At 43.3% G+C, this 17064-nt stretch overlaps 1 protein-coding gene across 2 annotated transcripts in view; it reads right to left on the bottom strand.

The window, feature by feature from the left end:
- LOC145351949 (dedicator of cytokinesis protein 2-like) overlaps window positions 1–17064 on the bottom strand; it is a 595946-nt gene that overhangs the window by 329888 nt on the left and 248994 nt on the right. For both annotated transcript variants that reach the window (XM_080201765.1, XM_080201764.1), the window contains one exon: window positions 3074–3169. In XM_080201765.1, coding sequence (XP_080057891.1) covers window positions 3074–3169 — 96 coding nt within the window. The remainder of the gene's footprint in view (window positions 1–3073; window positions 3170–17064) is intronic.

Below are 17064 nucleotides of genomic sequence, written 5' to 3' on the forward strand. Positions count from 1 at the left end.
TATCATTGCAGCACAGGTGAAATGCGGCCCCTAAGTTGCCATTAGTTGGTCACACTGGGGCATCAATTGGCCCATGGATGAATGGGCTGCCTGATTCCTTACTTGCCCAACTAATATGAGAGACAGGATGTGGTGGGGTGGGGAGGGGGCACGCTACTTATTTATTTTATGAATTCTCCATTTACCAACATTTAAAAATATGCTGCTGGGGGAGGTGGACTTGAGGGGGGGGGGTCTGAGCTGTAAAATTTACCCCCCTGCCCTTCCTGGATGCAGTGTGAATCAGAAATGTGGGTGTCACTGGCATTTGCCCTTGAGAAGATGGTGGAAGACCTTTATTGAGCCACTGCACTCCCACACAGCACCTTGAATACGACTGATACACATCGCATTAGCTCATTCATTTCCAACCACTCGTCCAGAAAATGCACACACCTTCAAGCTGTGTACATAAGCTTGCTAAAGAGGAAACCAGCATTCTTGCTGAAAGTATTTAAAACATTCCCATATGAGCCTTGGTACAGCTGGGCTAAAAGTCAGTCTCCCTCCATAATTGCCATGATGTTTGCCTTCCACACCAACCTCAGAAAGCCAGTCAACGCCGACATTCCTCAACAACATCTATCAAACCTGGAAAGGAAAGGGGAAGCTGAATTCTGCAGAGTCTTAGACAATGGTTAAAGTGGCTTTAATTCTATTACAGGAGAAAAGAGATTGATCCTATATCTCAGAGTGGTTTGGTTTATCAATGTAACACCACTCCACCCCAGGGTGCACTGGGGATACTTGTTTCCTTTTTAAATTGCCTCTACATTTTCCTGTCAACATCAAGCAATTTGCAAATCCTGTCAGAAAGATCAATGAAACGAGCGTAAATCAATCACAGCACTAATTTTAAAAGAAGTCGACAATTAAAGACAGATGGTGACTAGAATGGCAGGGAAGAAATTCAGCTCACGATTGCCTGTTCATCCAAGGTAAAATCAGAATCATCCCTCTAACTTTTACACCAAGCTCTGTGTTGTTCAATCATAAAGAAATCCGACAACACCAGTTTAAAGTCCAAACAGGTTTATTTGTAGCAAACACCGCAAGCTTTCGGGACAGCCTGTCCCTTCGTCAGGTGGCTGGGAACAAATAAGCCTGTTTGGACTTTAAACTGGTGTTGTGGGATTTCTTTGTGTTTTACCTCAGTCCAACGCCGGCATCTCCACATCATGACTTGTTCAATCATCACAGGGAACGCTGGACACCATATGAACTATGGTGACTTTTACCATCCAGAGTGACAGCCTGAAGCCTTAAGGCTCTTCAGATGCACTGGTTTGGGATTCAGATGGGCAGACTGTGTATTGTGCAGATATATATCACGCACTGAGTGGCCTATCCAGCAGTCCTAAACAGGACAAGTGGAGGCCATTCAAGTAAAAAGAAACAAAATGAGCAAAAAATCAGCTGCATTGATTTTTTTGTTTTAATCCAGAGGAGGCCGAAGTTCTCCAGCCCACCTCCAGGCCCAAGAGAAAGATCCCGACCTGCCGCCAATCGCATTTAAGTTCCTGCTGGGATAACCGCTCCCTGCTTGGGATGAACTCTCCTTTAGACCCACTGTATCAACTGACTCCGCATCTCGGAGCCAGACAATCTCCCTCCCTACGCTTCAAGTGTTACACAAAAGATAATAACCCCAACAAATCAACAATTTTTCCCCCCTTTATTGTTTAATATCCCTTGAATCTGTGGCTTGTGAGGCCATTTCAGTGGACACTTAAAAAAGAACCACACTGCGGTGGGTCTGGAGTCAGGTATAGGCCAGACCACGTAAAGACATTCGTAAACCATATGACTTTTTAACAACAGTCAATGATGGCTTCATGGTCACCGTTACAAAGACTGGCTTTCAGTTCTAGGTTTATCAATTGACTTCAAATTCCACCAGCTGCCCACGGTGAGATTCATACCCATATTTACAAAGAATTCACTTGGGTCTCTGGTCCAGTGACATTCGCCACCACCTCACAACACTTACCCAGTCTAGTTCCCCCCCAGTGCATTAACTGGGGGATGTGTACCAATCAGCACCAGATAGCGCAATACATCAGGCTTGCTGGGCCTGCTCAGTCCTGCTGTGCTCTCACCTCAAACTTGAGCCTGGAGTGTAGGCCTCAGGTTAACATGGAAGCTGAGGAGGCCACCAAGTTGCTGTGCAGAGGACAGTCGCTGTCAAACACAGATCCTTCACCTTAACAACTAGATCATAGCCAGACTCCAGACCTGTGCCAACCCCACGAGCCACAACTGATTACTGTCATGTTTGTGTGCGGAAATACATGGACATAAATAATTATGCTGCCTTCAAGAACACGAATGAAAGCTGAAATACAAGTGAGTCACACACAGCCAGGCAGCAAATTCCTGCATCACCTTGTCAAGTACTGTGATTTTCCGTGAGGAACAATTTCTTGTTTATACAAATCCTCAGTTGTCTCTCTGGAAACCAGAGCAGTTGTAGCACCCGCCCCCAGACTGAGGCTTAAGATAGAGAAAATACGAAGAAATATTTTTGTTTGCTGTTTCTATGGAAACGGGTCCCATCTGCAACCAGAATGCTACAATTTTGTTTATTTAGTAGCTCGTTGAGAGGTTGACCCTGGGATCATGTGTTTTTGTTTCAGAGTACAGGGCTTAAAAGAAAAAAGAGTAATACTGGGCTAAAATTCCATGTCTGCATACACCCACTAAATAACCAACCCAACAGAGCTTCAATATTGATACTGGGCCATCAGAACGTGCTCATTACTCTCATCATCAAATAGCACTGATAGGCTCTGGCCAATAGTGGGACATGTGGACTTCCCCAGACACCTGGGCACAATACAATGGAAAGATAGAGTTATAGTTCATGGGACCCCCAGTTAGGACCCCATTTCCATGCACATCACTGACAACTTTGAAGCCCTTTGAACAGATGACTATTTGAGGTAAACGAGTGAAGGAGAGTTCACCATGCAGTTATGTAAATTAAACGGAGATCGCGGAAGAAAGCTTGTGTCCCCTCTTTGCAGGTACTTACAACCAGCTTGTGTTCTCTTCCCATATTAATAACCGTCTGGTTCACAGTTCGGAACAACTTCGTTATGATCTCCTGAAGATGGTTGTGAGTTAAGCCCTGAGGAGGAGAAAAGTACAGTGTTGAAACAGCCATTTTGAGTCAGGTTGACACAGTACACTTATCAGGAAACAAAGTCCTCAATATCTGGATGAAGCTCGAGAAGCAGGTGCATTTATAAGTAATGGCAGCAAAAGTTAACTGTAATACTCCCCCTTTCTATCTAGCCCTGCATCTCTACAGAGCATTTAGCATCTCCTTTTAGATCCAATATCTTACTCCTGTTTGCTGAGGTGGAAGGAGCTATAACCTCCTGTACCTGGCTTTGTCTCAGAGGTAGGATTCTCACACTAGAGACAGGAAAGGTTGAATTTTCCCAATCAAGGTGAGTAGCTCAAGTCAGGAAACTTTCCAACCTAAGAGACCCGCCTCAATTTAAAGGCCCCATTAGACACAATTTTCACTCTGGGTAGGTGGGTGTGGGGAAGGCAGAATCAGGTCAGGCCTGCCAATTCTGGAAGCAGATTATAGGCAGCTACAGGAGCAGGTAGGTATCTAAGTGGGCCGGTTGCAAGTCTGCCTCTTTCCTCTCAGAGTTAACCACGGTTGTTTTGGGAGCTATTTAGCTCTCTAGCCTTCACTCCTCACACTCCATACCCACTCTGCATTAACCTACCAACTCATGTCTCCATGCCCCTTCCATGCTACCTCATACACCAGGCCATCTCCATAGCCACACATTCAGTATCCACCATAGGCAGACATCAGGGAGACAAGTAGAGGTGAAAAATGAAATTAACTTCTAATAATCAAATTGAGCTTTCATTCATACATATTTCATGCCAAAAAACTCTCATTTATTAAACTTGTGCAAATATTTTCAATCCCTTAACTTTTCAATCTGTTACAAAAACTTTTATTCAGTAACCACATAAAATAATATTTTAAATATAAGCTTATTTAAACTGGCAATTGAAATGTGAGCTCCCCTATTTTCTGAGATGAGCATTTCTGGAATTCTTGAAACTCAGCCAAGCATTCATAACAATTTCAGCTGAAAATGTTAATAATTAATTTTATTTCAACCATAGGAACTAGATGATAATAGTTGTTTCTAACATATAATAGATGACTGGTAAATCAAATCAGTCCAGTGGTCATTTAAAAAAATAGCTCCAACTGATAACTTCAGCCTGTTTTTTGCTTTAAAGTTCTGGGGATTTAAGGAACTTCAGATCACAAGACTTAAATAGACCCTATCTGCCCTTCAAGAGCATTGACATGTACTGCATAGATATGTGACTCTCACAGTGTAGGTTAAGGCACTTGAAACAGGTAAAATGTTTGAATTCAGCGCTAATTTTAAATGGCTCTACTGAGTTTGAGTTTTCTGCCTGTGCGATGCAGGTCAACCTCATTCCCTGACCAGCAAAAATTGGATCTTTTTGGAAATGGGATCCCACTCATCATTTTAAAAGGTCTCCAGAATTGGCCTGATTCCATGAAACATTAGCCCACTGTCAGGTGGGTTCATGCCTCCACTGTAAAATCTGCAGCTGTCGATCAAAACAGGCTGTACAGTACTGAGAGAGCAATGTACTGACCGGTGAGACTTTAAACCTGTCTGACCGCCCTGGTGAAATTAAAGGATTCCACAGCACTATCTGAAGGTGACCAAATGAGTTGTCCTTTGTCTCCTGGCCAATATTTATCCTTTAATTTAAATCTCTAAAATTGATTGTCTGATCCATATTGTTTATGGGAGTTTGGTGTGCACAAATGGCTGCCATTTTCTCAATTACAACAGCAAATGCACTTGAGATGTACTTCACTGGCTGCAAAATATTTTAGAATGTCCTGTTGTTCCAAAAGGTGAAATATGAAAGCAAATTCTCAGAATTGCACCAGTCTTCATACATGAACTTTTTAGCCTTCTTATTGAAATTTCCTTGATTATTGGTGTTTGGTCTGGTATGTGAAAGGTTAATGTGAGACAGAGTATAGTACTGCCCAACACAGTGATGTAATAAGGCACATGACCTGGAGCCAGGGTCAGTGAAGAGGGGGTCAGGGTTGGGTAAAGATTTAGACTGGAGTCAGCTCCATACCTGTATTGTAATTATGTATATTGTTGTGAGTCAAGATTGCAAAGCCTACTTCAAGATGTCTGAAGCAGAATTCTTAAATTGGCACATATTAAACTGTGAATAAAGTCGATCCACTTAACCCTGGCATTAGGTTTCCTTGCCTTAACAGAATTCTAGGCCCTTGATACTAACTAGGAAGTGGAGTTGGAATTGGGGAATGGGCAGAGATGGGGTGACTGTATTGGGTTGGGAAACCCAAAAGTTATCAAACAAAGGCCAAAGTTTTCTGGTCCTTCCCTCTGGTGGGATCTTCTGGATCTGCTGATGGTGATTCCACCCACCCACAATGCATTCCCCAGGAGTGAAGGATGTGAGGCAATGCAAAATCCTACAGACATCAGCAGGACTGGAAAATACAGTTGCTGGCCAATAGCAATGGATTACTTTCTCTAACAGGATATACATTGCAAGAAGGTGCAGAAAATCCCACCCAAAGTCTCAATTTCTCAGGCATAGCAAGCCAGATTAAAAGGTGACAGAGCGATAGGGCCTGCAACACCAGGCCACAACCAGGGAGCGGAGAGGAAACCTAGCTAGCCGGGACAAAAATTCAAGTGCAGCTTATAAATCTGAGATGGCAGTCTAATTATAATATTTAAGTCATCAACCTGTCTCTTGGAAGCACGTTGGCCGCCACCCCCATCCCTACTTCCTGTGTTAATAGAGGCAGGTGAGGGTGGGGTGCAGCTGGGGATGTGTTTGAGATCCTTAAGAATATTTTTATATTTCCCCCTGCTCTCCAACACAAGCCCACTGGAGTTTGGTTCTTAAAATTCCCACAATTTCATAAAACTGTTCAGAGATTGGGAAACGATGGACTTGTGGTATTATCACGAGTCTATTAATCCAGAAACTCGGCTAATTTCTGGGGGCCCGGGTTCGAAACCCGCAATGGCAGATGGTGAAATTTAAATTCAATAATACAAGTCTGGAATTAAGAATCTACTAATGGCCATGAAACCATTGTCAATTGTTGGAAAAAAAAACCCATCAGGTTCACTAATGTCCTTGAGGGAAGGAAAACTGCCCTCCTTACCTGGTCTGAGCTACATGTGACTCCATACCCACAGCAATGTGGTAGACTCTCATCTGCCCTCATCATCAAATAGGAGGCAGAGAGTGGGGGTCAACAGGTGCTATTCGGATTGGCGGGTGGTGACTAGTGGAGTGCCCCAGGGGTCGGTGCTGGGGCCTCAGCTTTTTACCATTTATATAGATGATCTGGAGGAGGGAACCGAGTGTAGAGTGTCAAAATTTGCTGATGATACCAAGATTGGGGGAACGGCAAGTTGTGCGGAGGGTGTGGAGAGTCTGCAGAAGGATCTAGATAGGCTGGGCGAATGGGCCAGGAAATGGCAAATGGAATTTAATGTTGGCAAGTGCGAGGTGGTCCACTTTGGTAGGAAAAATGGTAGGAAGGACTATTACTTACGGGGCGAAAAACTGCAGCAGGCGACGGTGCAGAGGGACCTCGGGGTCCTTGTGCATGAGTCGCAAAAACCCAGCTTGCAGGTGCAGCAGGTGGTCAGGAAGGCGAATGGGATGCTGGCCTTCATAGCGAGGGGGATTGAATATAAAAGTAGGGAGGTCTTGCTGCAGCTGTATAGGGCATTGGTGAGGCCACAGCTGGAGTACTGTGTGCATTTTTGGGCGCCGCACCTGCGCAAAGATATTTTGGCCTTGGAGGGAGTGCAGAGGAGGTTTACTAGGCTGATACCGGAGTTGAGGGGGTTGCGCTATGAGGAGAGGCTGAATAAACTGGGCTTGTACTCGTTAGAGTTTAGAAGAATGAGAGGAGATCTCATTGAGACGTATAAGATGATGAATGGGATGGATAGGATAGAGGTGGAAAGACTCTTCCCGCTCAAAAAAGACAATAGGACTAGGGGGCACAGCCTCAAGATAAAAGGGGGGCGGTTTAGAACGGAGTTGAGGAGGAACTTCTTCACTCAAAGGGTGGTGAATCTCTGGAATTCTCTGCCCGTTGAAGTGGTGGAGGCTGCCTCGCTAAATATTTTTAAGACGCGGGTTGATGGGTTTTTGATAGGAGAGGGGATTAAGGGTTATGGGGAGAGGGCCGGAAAGTGGAACTGAGCAGCGACAGATCAGCCATGATCTTATTGAATGGCGGGGCAGGCTCGAAGGGCTGGATGGCCTACTCCTGCTCCTATTTCTTATGTTCTTATGCCCTCTGAAATGATCTAGCAAGCCATTCAGTTCAAGGGCAATTAGGGATGGGCAATAAATGCTGGCCTGCCAGTGACACCCATGTTCCACAAATGAATTTTAAAAAATCAACAACCATTGCAAAAATAAGGGGAAAAGTCTGCTGCCACTCTGATCTAAAATACTCACTTCCATTCGACAATTGGCAGGCAGCTGGGGTGGGGATTGACTCCTCTTTGCCAGTTTTCACCTGGAGACTGGGCAAAGATGATTTCCTCGCCCTGTCCCCAACCCCAGCCCGACCACAGTTTGAAAGGCCACTGACAATTAATCATCCCATGAAGGATAGCTGAGATAAAGAGGAAGAGGCTGCTCCTTGCAGGCCTGTACCCCAGCAGGAGTCAGTGTACATTGTCTGCAAAGGAATAAACTGAAATCTGAACCCATTTCACTGAGGTAGACTTCCAAGGTGTTCCCTGACTCCTGCTGGAAGCTGTTTGGTTTTGGGAGTGAGAGAGGAATGTGGCAATCAAACCCAACACTCAAACCACCCCCCACGCTGCTGTCTAAACAATGCACACAGAGGCTGTGACAGCAAGGCAGCATCAACACAAGTGTGTTCCAGCTGGAACCGAGTTTCCCAGTGGGACAAGTGGGGTGAATCTGCCAAAGAGGAAATGACTGGTTCGTTTTGCTGTGCTACTTCTTTCAATCAGCTGACTGCAGGATACAAATTTAACATTATACAGAGAGCCGGAGATAATTAACAGCACACATCTATAGCTGTCTGCATTCAATGTTGGTAATTATAAAAATAATCGAACATTAATCAGATTACAATGTATCCTCTTTGTACTAGGGGTTTATCCTTGCTAGGTTGGCATTAAAGTAGTTCGTGCTTCACCGACCCTACTTCACTTCCTAATCACTAATGCTTTGAAACAGGTGGCCTGTGTGAATCTTTACTCAGAGGTTGATTCTGTCTGTCACTTTTAGACCCGCAGTATTCTGCGAATAGACCTGAGGCAGAGTTGCACAATCCTCCCCGGACGAGGCTTATTGGACTGACACAGGGACTGCTAGGGGTTATTTTAACCTCACGCGACATATGGGGGAAAAGGGTGTGTTTCAGATCCACTTCCCATCTTATACTCCATCATTCTTCCATTCTTGTGTCACCAAAGAAGAACGACACTAAACCCACCCACTTCTCACCCTAATGACTTAAGTAAAAATGATGCTCGATGAGATTGTTTTTATTTATTGCTAATGGATTTAACTCCTGGACTCTGCACAACAAGTTCCAGGACCCTGCTTCATTGGCAATGACTTGGCTGTAGCAAGATACCTCTCATAGCATCTGCTGTTCGTTCCACTTGCCCTGATATGGTCTGGTTTTTAACTGTGTGCATGGCAAGTTGTTGAAATGAGAGTGCTTATCCGGTGAAGTGAGGGACAGCAAACATCTGAGACCTGAGTGAGCTGGACAAGCAACCCTATCTCTCTCTCAGCAATTAGGGTCATGAAATTAGCAGTGCAGGAACTGACAAAGGTGGGTAAATTCGAGTGGATGAATATAAAGCCAGAGCACATACAGAAAGAGCAATAAAGAGTTGGAAAGAAAGACAAGCTTAAGAAAGAGATGGAGAGAAGAAAGAGACAGAAAGGGAAAGTGAAAAGAATGTCACAATTTTACATTTTTAAATTGCCAATAATTAATACATGAAGGAGTGAGATAATTTGTAATTTTTAATCCTTCGTGCTGGAGAGGTTGATCGGCAGTGTGACTTCTTAAACCCTTACAAAGGTACTTAGACATGAAAGGATAAGACTTAACTTCCTATGGTGAGTTTAGCTTGCATCAACTATGCATGTGCAGCAACTTCACACTTTCATGTATCGATTTGTGGCTTATCTTGAGTAACTGCACCCTGACTCAAGTATGTACCTCAAACTGACTTATTTATAATATGTACACATTATATATGATGAGCTATTCGGTAGGGACATCTCTCTTGAGTACAGACTGTTCTCCATCTCCCTCAGAATCTGTAGGCCATGATTACCGATGTCACCACTGCATCATGATCTACCTCACTAACTTTTTCACCATGACTATGCTACTAACCCAGTACACGGAAATGACATCATTTGCACAGTGAAGCAGATAGCAGGATGCCACTTTCGTGAGGCAAATGTCAGAGCGGCACATCTGAGATGGCTACTATTGGGATATTTGCAACTTCACATGAAGTGCCTGCAGCATTTTGGCATCAATAAAAAAGAGCAACCTCAGCCTCACTGTGACAGTGAAGCAACAGCGATATAGTTCCAAGTTGGGATAGTGAGTGGCTCGGAAAGGAACATACTGATGGTGTTGTTCACATGCATTTACTGCCCTTATCTTTTTAGGTGATAGAGGTCATTGATTTAGAAGGTGCTGTTGAAGAACTTCACTTGGTGAGTTGCTGCAGTGCACCGTAGAGATGCTATACATTGCTGCCACTGTGTGTCAGTGGTGGAGGAAGTGAAGGTTTAAGGCTGTTTTGCCCTAGATTATATTGAGCTTCTTGAGTGTTGGAGCTGTGTTCATACAGGTAAGTGGAAAGTATTTAATCAGACTTCTGACTTGTGCCTTCTAACATCCAAGAGGAAAGTTACTCACTGCAGAATTGGCAGACTCAGACCCACTCTTGTAGCCATAATATTTATATAGCTGGTCCAGTTCAGTTTCTGGTCAATGTAATTGTCAGGCAGTTAATAACAAGAACATAACATAAGAACATAAGAAATAGGAGCAGGAGTAGGCCAACTAGCCCTTCGAGCCTGCCCCGCCATTCAATAAGATCATGGCTGATCTGTCTTGGCTCAGTTCCACATTCCCGCCCTCTCCCCATAACCCTTAATCCCCTCTCTTATCAAAAACCCATCAACCCGCGTCTTAAAAATATTTAGCGAGGTAGCCTCCACCACTTAATACCTGGCTGTCAAGGGGAAATGATTAGCTTCTCTTTTGGTTGAGATGGTCATTGCCTGGCACTTATTATGTTGAGAGCAAGTTCTGGCCCAGAAGTGAAATTCTGCCCAGGCATATTTGGAATCATTGGTACCAGCTTTTAAATCCCAGGTAAGCTTCTGACTACTTTCCCTTTCTGAAACAGTGCAGGTGTCGACTTTTGCTCCAACAATGTCGGTTTAGCTGATTGAGAAAAGATTTATAATGCAGTATCTCATCTCAGGGCTTCCTCTGCCACAAATTGTCCAAACACACCATGGAATAACAAGCTCTTGATTTCAGTAGTTCTGTCTCCTGCAATTCCTAAGCAACAACGTTTCATACGATGTGCAGCTCAAATGGAGGCCATTCAGCCCAACTGCTTCCTGATGGTGTTTGTGCTACACACAAGCCTCTTTCGATCCCTCTTCATCATAACCAGCTACAGCTTTCTCCCTGATGCTTTTGTCCAGTTTCCCCTTAAAGATTTCTATGGCTATTCATCTCATTTGTAGCAACAATTTCTATTAACCAGATTTTTTTTTAAAAAAAGTATTCTCTGGATGTGAGCATTATTGGCACAACCAGCATTTATTGAGCATTGCTAGTTGCCTTGCAAAGGTGGTGGTGGGCCTTCTGTTCTGACTGCTGGTAGTGGTTTTGATGCAATCACATGTGTTACCAGGCCGCTTCAGGGATCCAACAAGAGGCATTTCTGATCTATGTAACTCAGTGTGACACCTCACAGTGCGCTAACCAACTAAACCACTATGGCTACCCTCTAGCTATGTTTCATTTACAGTAGCAACTCTTACTGTTGACAGTCATTATTCATCAGACCAGTTGCACATTGAGGATTGACTCCACAAGGTGTTAATAATGATGGTGTCCCCTGCAGCAAAAATTTAATGGCATTTCTCTTTTCACATTCTGCAGTATGTGCGCTCCATCCATACAGTTAAAATGAGTTTCAACTCATTTATTAACTCTCTGAGAATCCAGTATCCACTCCAAAAGTGCACCTTCCTCACAGAAGTGAAATGGCAACACAATATCCTTAGACAAGATAGCACCTGCAAGGATGCGCTTTTGTTGAGCATTGCACTTCAACTCTCATTCTTCACTATCATCGCACAGTAAAGTTATATTCATAGCAATCTGCTGGCCCAGGAAGGAAATCCCTGCTGTAATACTGAGACAGGTTGGCCCCAAGCATCTAGGTTTGATTCTGTGCTGAATTACAAGTGCAGAAATTAGGGTGATAAATTGACCCAAATGGGAAATACATTAGAGAGGAATGCTGCTTGTAATTACTTCCCGGGATAGGGTTTGGTTGGGGGCAAAGTCAGCCTTAACTGTTATAGTCACCATTCCTCATCATGGTCATTCATTGTATGATTCATTCGTGAAGTCTGACCATTTGAATGAAGGAGAATAAGAGATCGCAGCATTTGCAGAACAACTCAAATTCTTCCTTCCAATAAGTTTCATAGAACGAGATAGATTTGGATATCTCTACCACAGATATAATAGGCTGAATGGCCCATTTCTGCAGTGTAGATTGTACAAGCTCATAGAATCCTTCAGTCAGAAGGAGGCCATTCGGTCCATCGAGTCTGAACTGTCCCCATGCATTTACCACAGCTGGTCCGCCGACACTAAGTGGTAATTTAGCATGGCCAATCTACCTAACCTGCACATGTTTGGATAGTGGGAAGAGCACCCAGAGGAAAACCACGCAGACACGGGGAGAATGTGTAAACTCCACACAGACAGTGACGCAAGCCAGGAATCGAACCGGGGTCCCTGGCGCTGAGAGGCAGCAGTGCTAACAATTGTACCACTGTGCCACCCATATCACTGCATGTCTTAGAGACATTGCTGCTAAAATTCAGTACAGTCAGCAACTTGATTGATTGGGCTACGTATCTGATAGACACTCCTAACAAAGAAGATTTTCCTCCCCTGGTTTCATGTCAAGGCATCAAATCCCCTTTGAAGGTGCAGACGAGCAACCAAGAAGGTCAAAAGGACCAGGAAGTGATTCAATGGCAGCGGAGAGGGTTGGGCAAGGCTGGAGGATGGAGTCCAGCTACATCTTGAGATGTCTCCATTTTGCAGTCTGGCAGTAATGCACCACGTTCTGTCTGTCCCTGAAGACAAATTGGAGTATGCAGTGCAGTTAATAATGAGAGGGCAGCAGCTCAACATGACATCACAGCTCTGCAGGGAACAGATCAAAAGGATTCTTTACAATTCTCAAAGATAATTCTTTCTTTCGTTGTTCATTTTTACAGGACATGAGCATCACTGGATGGGCCAGCATTAATTACTTATCCCTAACTGCCCTCCACTTCAGAAAACATTTGAGGAATCGACCACATTGCTGTGGGTCTGGAGTCACATGTAGGCCAGACCAGGAAAACATGTCAGATTTCCTTCCCTAAAGAATATTAGTGAACCAGATGGTTTTTTATAACAATTGACATGGTTACCATTAGAATTTAAATTCCAGACTTTTATTGAAATTTCGCCAACTGTTGTGGTGGGATTTGAACACTGGCCCTCCAGATATTGCTTCTTAATCAGAGAAGTAGACTGAGAATTGTGTTATGGGGCTATTTAAGGGAGCATTTGGGTAACCTCCTGATTTCCACAATGATCACTCAGAATCTGTAGTGGGTGTGCAAATCAGATTTACTTTAGTATTCCTGTGTTCAAATTTTCCCTTTTGAATTGAATGCTCCCTTTTGTTCCTTTAGAGATGAGTGCAAACTGGCATTGTCTGATAATAGGAGCAATTCTTCATCAATACAAATGAGCTACTGCTCTTCTAAAACTAACTGGATCAGCAAATCTTGAGCTAACAATAGCAGTGGAGTATGGATGTCACATCTATTAAAGCAAAAGTAAAGTTTATTCATTAGTCACAAGTAGTCTTACATTAACACTGCAATGAAGTTACTGTGAAAATCCCCTAATTGCCGCACTCCGATGCCTATTTGGGACACTGAGGGAGAACCTGGCATGGCGAATTCACCTAACCTGCACATCTTTGGACTGTGGGAGGAAAACTGGAGCACCCAGAGGAAACCCATGAGGACACAGGGAGAATGACCCAAAGACAGGAATCAAATCTGGGTCCCTGGTGCTGTTAGGCAACAGGTGCCCTCTGCCGCAAATATACAGTCATTCAGCATGCCTGGTATCTTATAATGGTAGCTGTAATATTTACTCATTTTGCCATAGCCATGCTTCACTTCCAGCCAGACACACACTGATTCATTCCTTCCATTTATCTTTAGGCAATTTCAGTGATTCCACATTCCCTGGAGAAATTCTGTCACCCAGGGCTCAGGTTGCAAAACTAAGCTGCAGTGTTGGCGCCTCATTGGGAAACACTTTAAAGATAAGGACTCGCATTTATATAGCATCTTTCACAGCCATAGGACATCCCAAAGGGCTTTACAGCCAATGAAAAGCTTTTGAAGTGTTATCATTTGTAATATAGGAAAAGTGAGTCCAAAGGTGTGCGGGTTAGGTTGATTGGCCATGATAAATTGTCCTTTAATGTGAAGGGGATTAGAAGAGTAAATAAATGGGGTTATTTGGATAGGACCTGGGTGCGATTGTTGTCAATGCAGGTTCAATGGGCTGAATGGCTTCCTTCTGCACTGTACAGTTTCTATGAGTTTGTGCACAGCAAGATCCCACAGTGGCAATGAGGCGATCAGATAACCTGCTTTTAGGTGATAGTTGGAGGATGAATATTGGCCAGGGCACCAGGGGGTGGGAGATCTACCTCGCCCATCTATGAAAAGGAGCCAAGGGATCTTTTACATCCTTCAAAGAGGAGAGATGGAGCCTTATTTTAATGCCTCAGCCAAAAGACAGTTCCACTGACAGTGCAGCACTTCTCTAGTACTGCAGTGGAGTGTCAGTCTGGACAGTTCAAGCCTCAGGAACGGGAGTTGATTGCACACCCTACTGATTCAGTGGTGAGGTCTCTAACTCGGAGAGGTTAATGTTGCTGCTATTTGCAAACCTGGTGCTTGGAGCAACTTGCCCAAAAATGGCCTAATCAGCATGTTACTTAATCTACTTAACTTTCCCTTCAATCGATATGGCCTGTATGATGAATCAGTTCACACTACCACCTACTTCAAACCTCTACCACTGATGAATTCAACCCATCACTTGCTCCATATTTATCCCTAGACACAATAAACAAAGAGACTTCCTTCTTCCTAACTGCGGAGCAGCATGATCAATTACAGCAATCCCAGCATTGCTCTTGTTGAGCTCAGCTAACTAGAGATCGAATCCAGAGAAACATCGTATTCCCTTGATGAACTCACTCCACCATTAGGAGCACATAGCCAATCAGAGCAATAACTCTGTAAGCCTTACATTACAGATTTATTTCACAAATGCAATTCACTTAAATAAATATGAATGGCAGAAGCTGACTCAAATGTGGTGTGGTTTTCACTGCCATTTGTCATTTCATTTTTCTACGAGGTTTGGTCACAAGAGAGAAGGTTAAAGCATGATTCCAGCATCCACAGTATTTTGCCTTCATACTTATTAAGCATGTGAAGGACTAAGATATAAAGCTTTGGTATTCTTCTCTTTTTATTAGCCTGATGCAAAAACATGCTTGTATTTTGCAACCTGGCTTTCAGAACCATACTCAACTAATTACTGGAAATAAATCTACATAGTGCCAAGCTCATGACCCCGCTAATTGAAAAATCAAACTAATGTGAAGGGCTAAGACTTCAACTTGTGTATTTTTTTTAAATCAAATATATTGAGATATGCTCATTGCTATCTCTACAAATTTCAAACTGGACACAGACCTAAAATGACTGAATCTGTGCCAATCTGTGACCTTAAACAAAAGAAGTTACCCTAGCAGCATTGGGAAAACATGGACCTCATTATCCCTAAAAAGCCACTAACAACCCTCTGTTGGCTGCATAGACCAAATTTAAAGAGCGTAATACACAGGCATCTGCATTTCATAACCCAGACCGGCCAACAAGAGTCTGCTCATCCGCTAAGAAAAAGGGCCCCTCAACCTCACTTTGATTTTATAATGGTTGAAACACTTAACAAACTCAGGAACCCAGACTAGGGATACACAAAAACGGTGTGGAGAGGTGGAAGTTACGTGACATGGGCCTATGGCCTGTGGAACCAATTTTATTGTCTTGCTGAACTGCACGTTTCAGTCTCCCCTTTTTAAACTATCAGACTAGCAGCCTCACAGACAAGGAGCTGTGGCCCTAGTAAGACATGTGACCTCAACTCCACTGGTGGAAATTCTGGACCATATAAGATTCATCCCAGCATGCCTATCTCATTGAGTGGAGTCAACATCATTGGAAAAGTAAATTATCCACAATCAGTTTTCAACCCACCAACTTCCGTGAAGGAATGCCCTATTGGAATTTAATTCTGGAACTCATGTGAAACAATATTTATTTTCTCTGTCGTCTCTGCAACGTAAATCTTTTCCTTCTCTATCCCAGTTTAATGTATGAATGCAAAGGAGGCAACGTTGTGACTATCCTTCCTCATTCTGAGCATGTGAAAATGAATTCATCCTATCTTGAGTTTGCGGTGAGGGTTATGGAGAAAAACTGGATCGCACCAAAACCTGTGGAAACATGCCACCACTTATAAAAGGGGTAGAACAGCAAAAACACCTTCCTGCTTTTGGATGGATGGTGAGAGAAGAAATTATTGTTTCTTAACTGAATCCCCCTCCCCCTCACCCAACCCCTCCACCCATAACACTGGAATATTTCATTTAACAACTGACTCTTTCCCAAAATGAACAGAATTCAGCACAGGTTATAATAAATTGGGAAGAACAAATGATAATGAATAACACAGCTTCAACCCCTGGTTCAGTCAGGTTTTGATTACACCAGTGAAAGATTATTAGGTCAGTCCACATACTGCACCTAAAATAGTTTATATCTAACAGCCCTATTACATTGCAATTTTCACATTTACAGTACTACACTGAAGCTGCTGACTGTATTACATTTTGGCAGCAACACCTCGAAGACATACAATAATAAGCTCATAGAATCTGCAGTACAGAAATAGGCCATTCAGCCCATCATATTCTGCACTAGCAATATTCAAACTCATTCCTCCATCCCTGCCTCCTCCTCAAGTCCTTTTACAGCACAAAAAGTCATTCTAGCTTACTCTTCTTCTTCTAATCTGGATTCTATGGCCAGAATTTTACCTGCACACCCACACGAGGCTCGTAAGATCCCGTCCGAGGCCAACGGAGAATGCCGTTCTGCGAAACTTTCCCATCCCGGTAAAATTCCGGCTCATACACTCTTGTTAGTGACTCACAAATTGAGGGAAAGAATCTATCACTACTCACTCAGTCATCTTATAAACCGTCAACAGATGCCTGATTAACCTCCGCATTCCACTGAAAAAGGTCATTTTTAGAGGCATTCTTCATAGTCTATTCAATCTATATCTTGTGAATCTTAGTTGTATTCTCTCCAAGACTCTAATATCTTTCCCATAATGGAGTAAATTGTGCATTGTACTCCAGCTGCAGCCTAATCCATAGATTTGTACATACAATAATTAATATTATTTTCTTG

The sequence above is a fragment of the Carcharhinus amblyrhynchos genome, chromosome 13 (genome assembly GCF_965287045.1).
Source record: "Carcharhinus amblyrhynchos chromosome 13, sCarAmb.v2.hapA, whole genome shotgun sequence".
Lineage (NCBI taxonomy): Eukaryota > Metazoa > Chordata > Chondrichthyes > Carcharhiniformes > Carcharhinidae > Carcharhinus > Carcharhinus amblyrhynchos.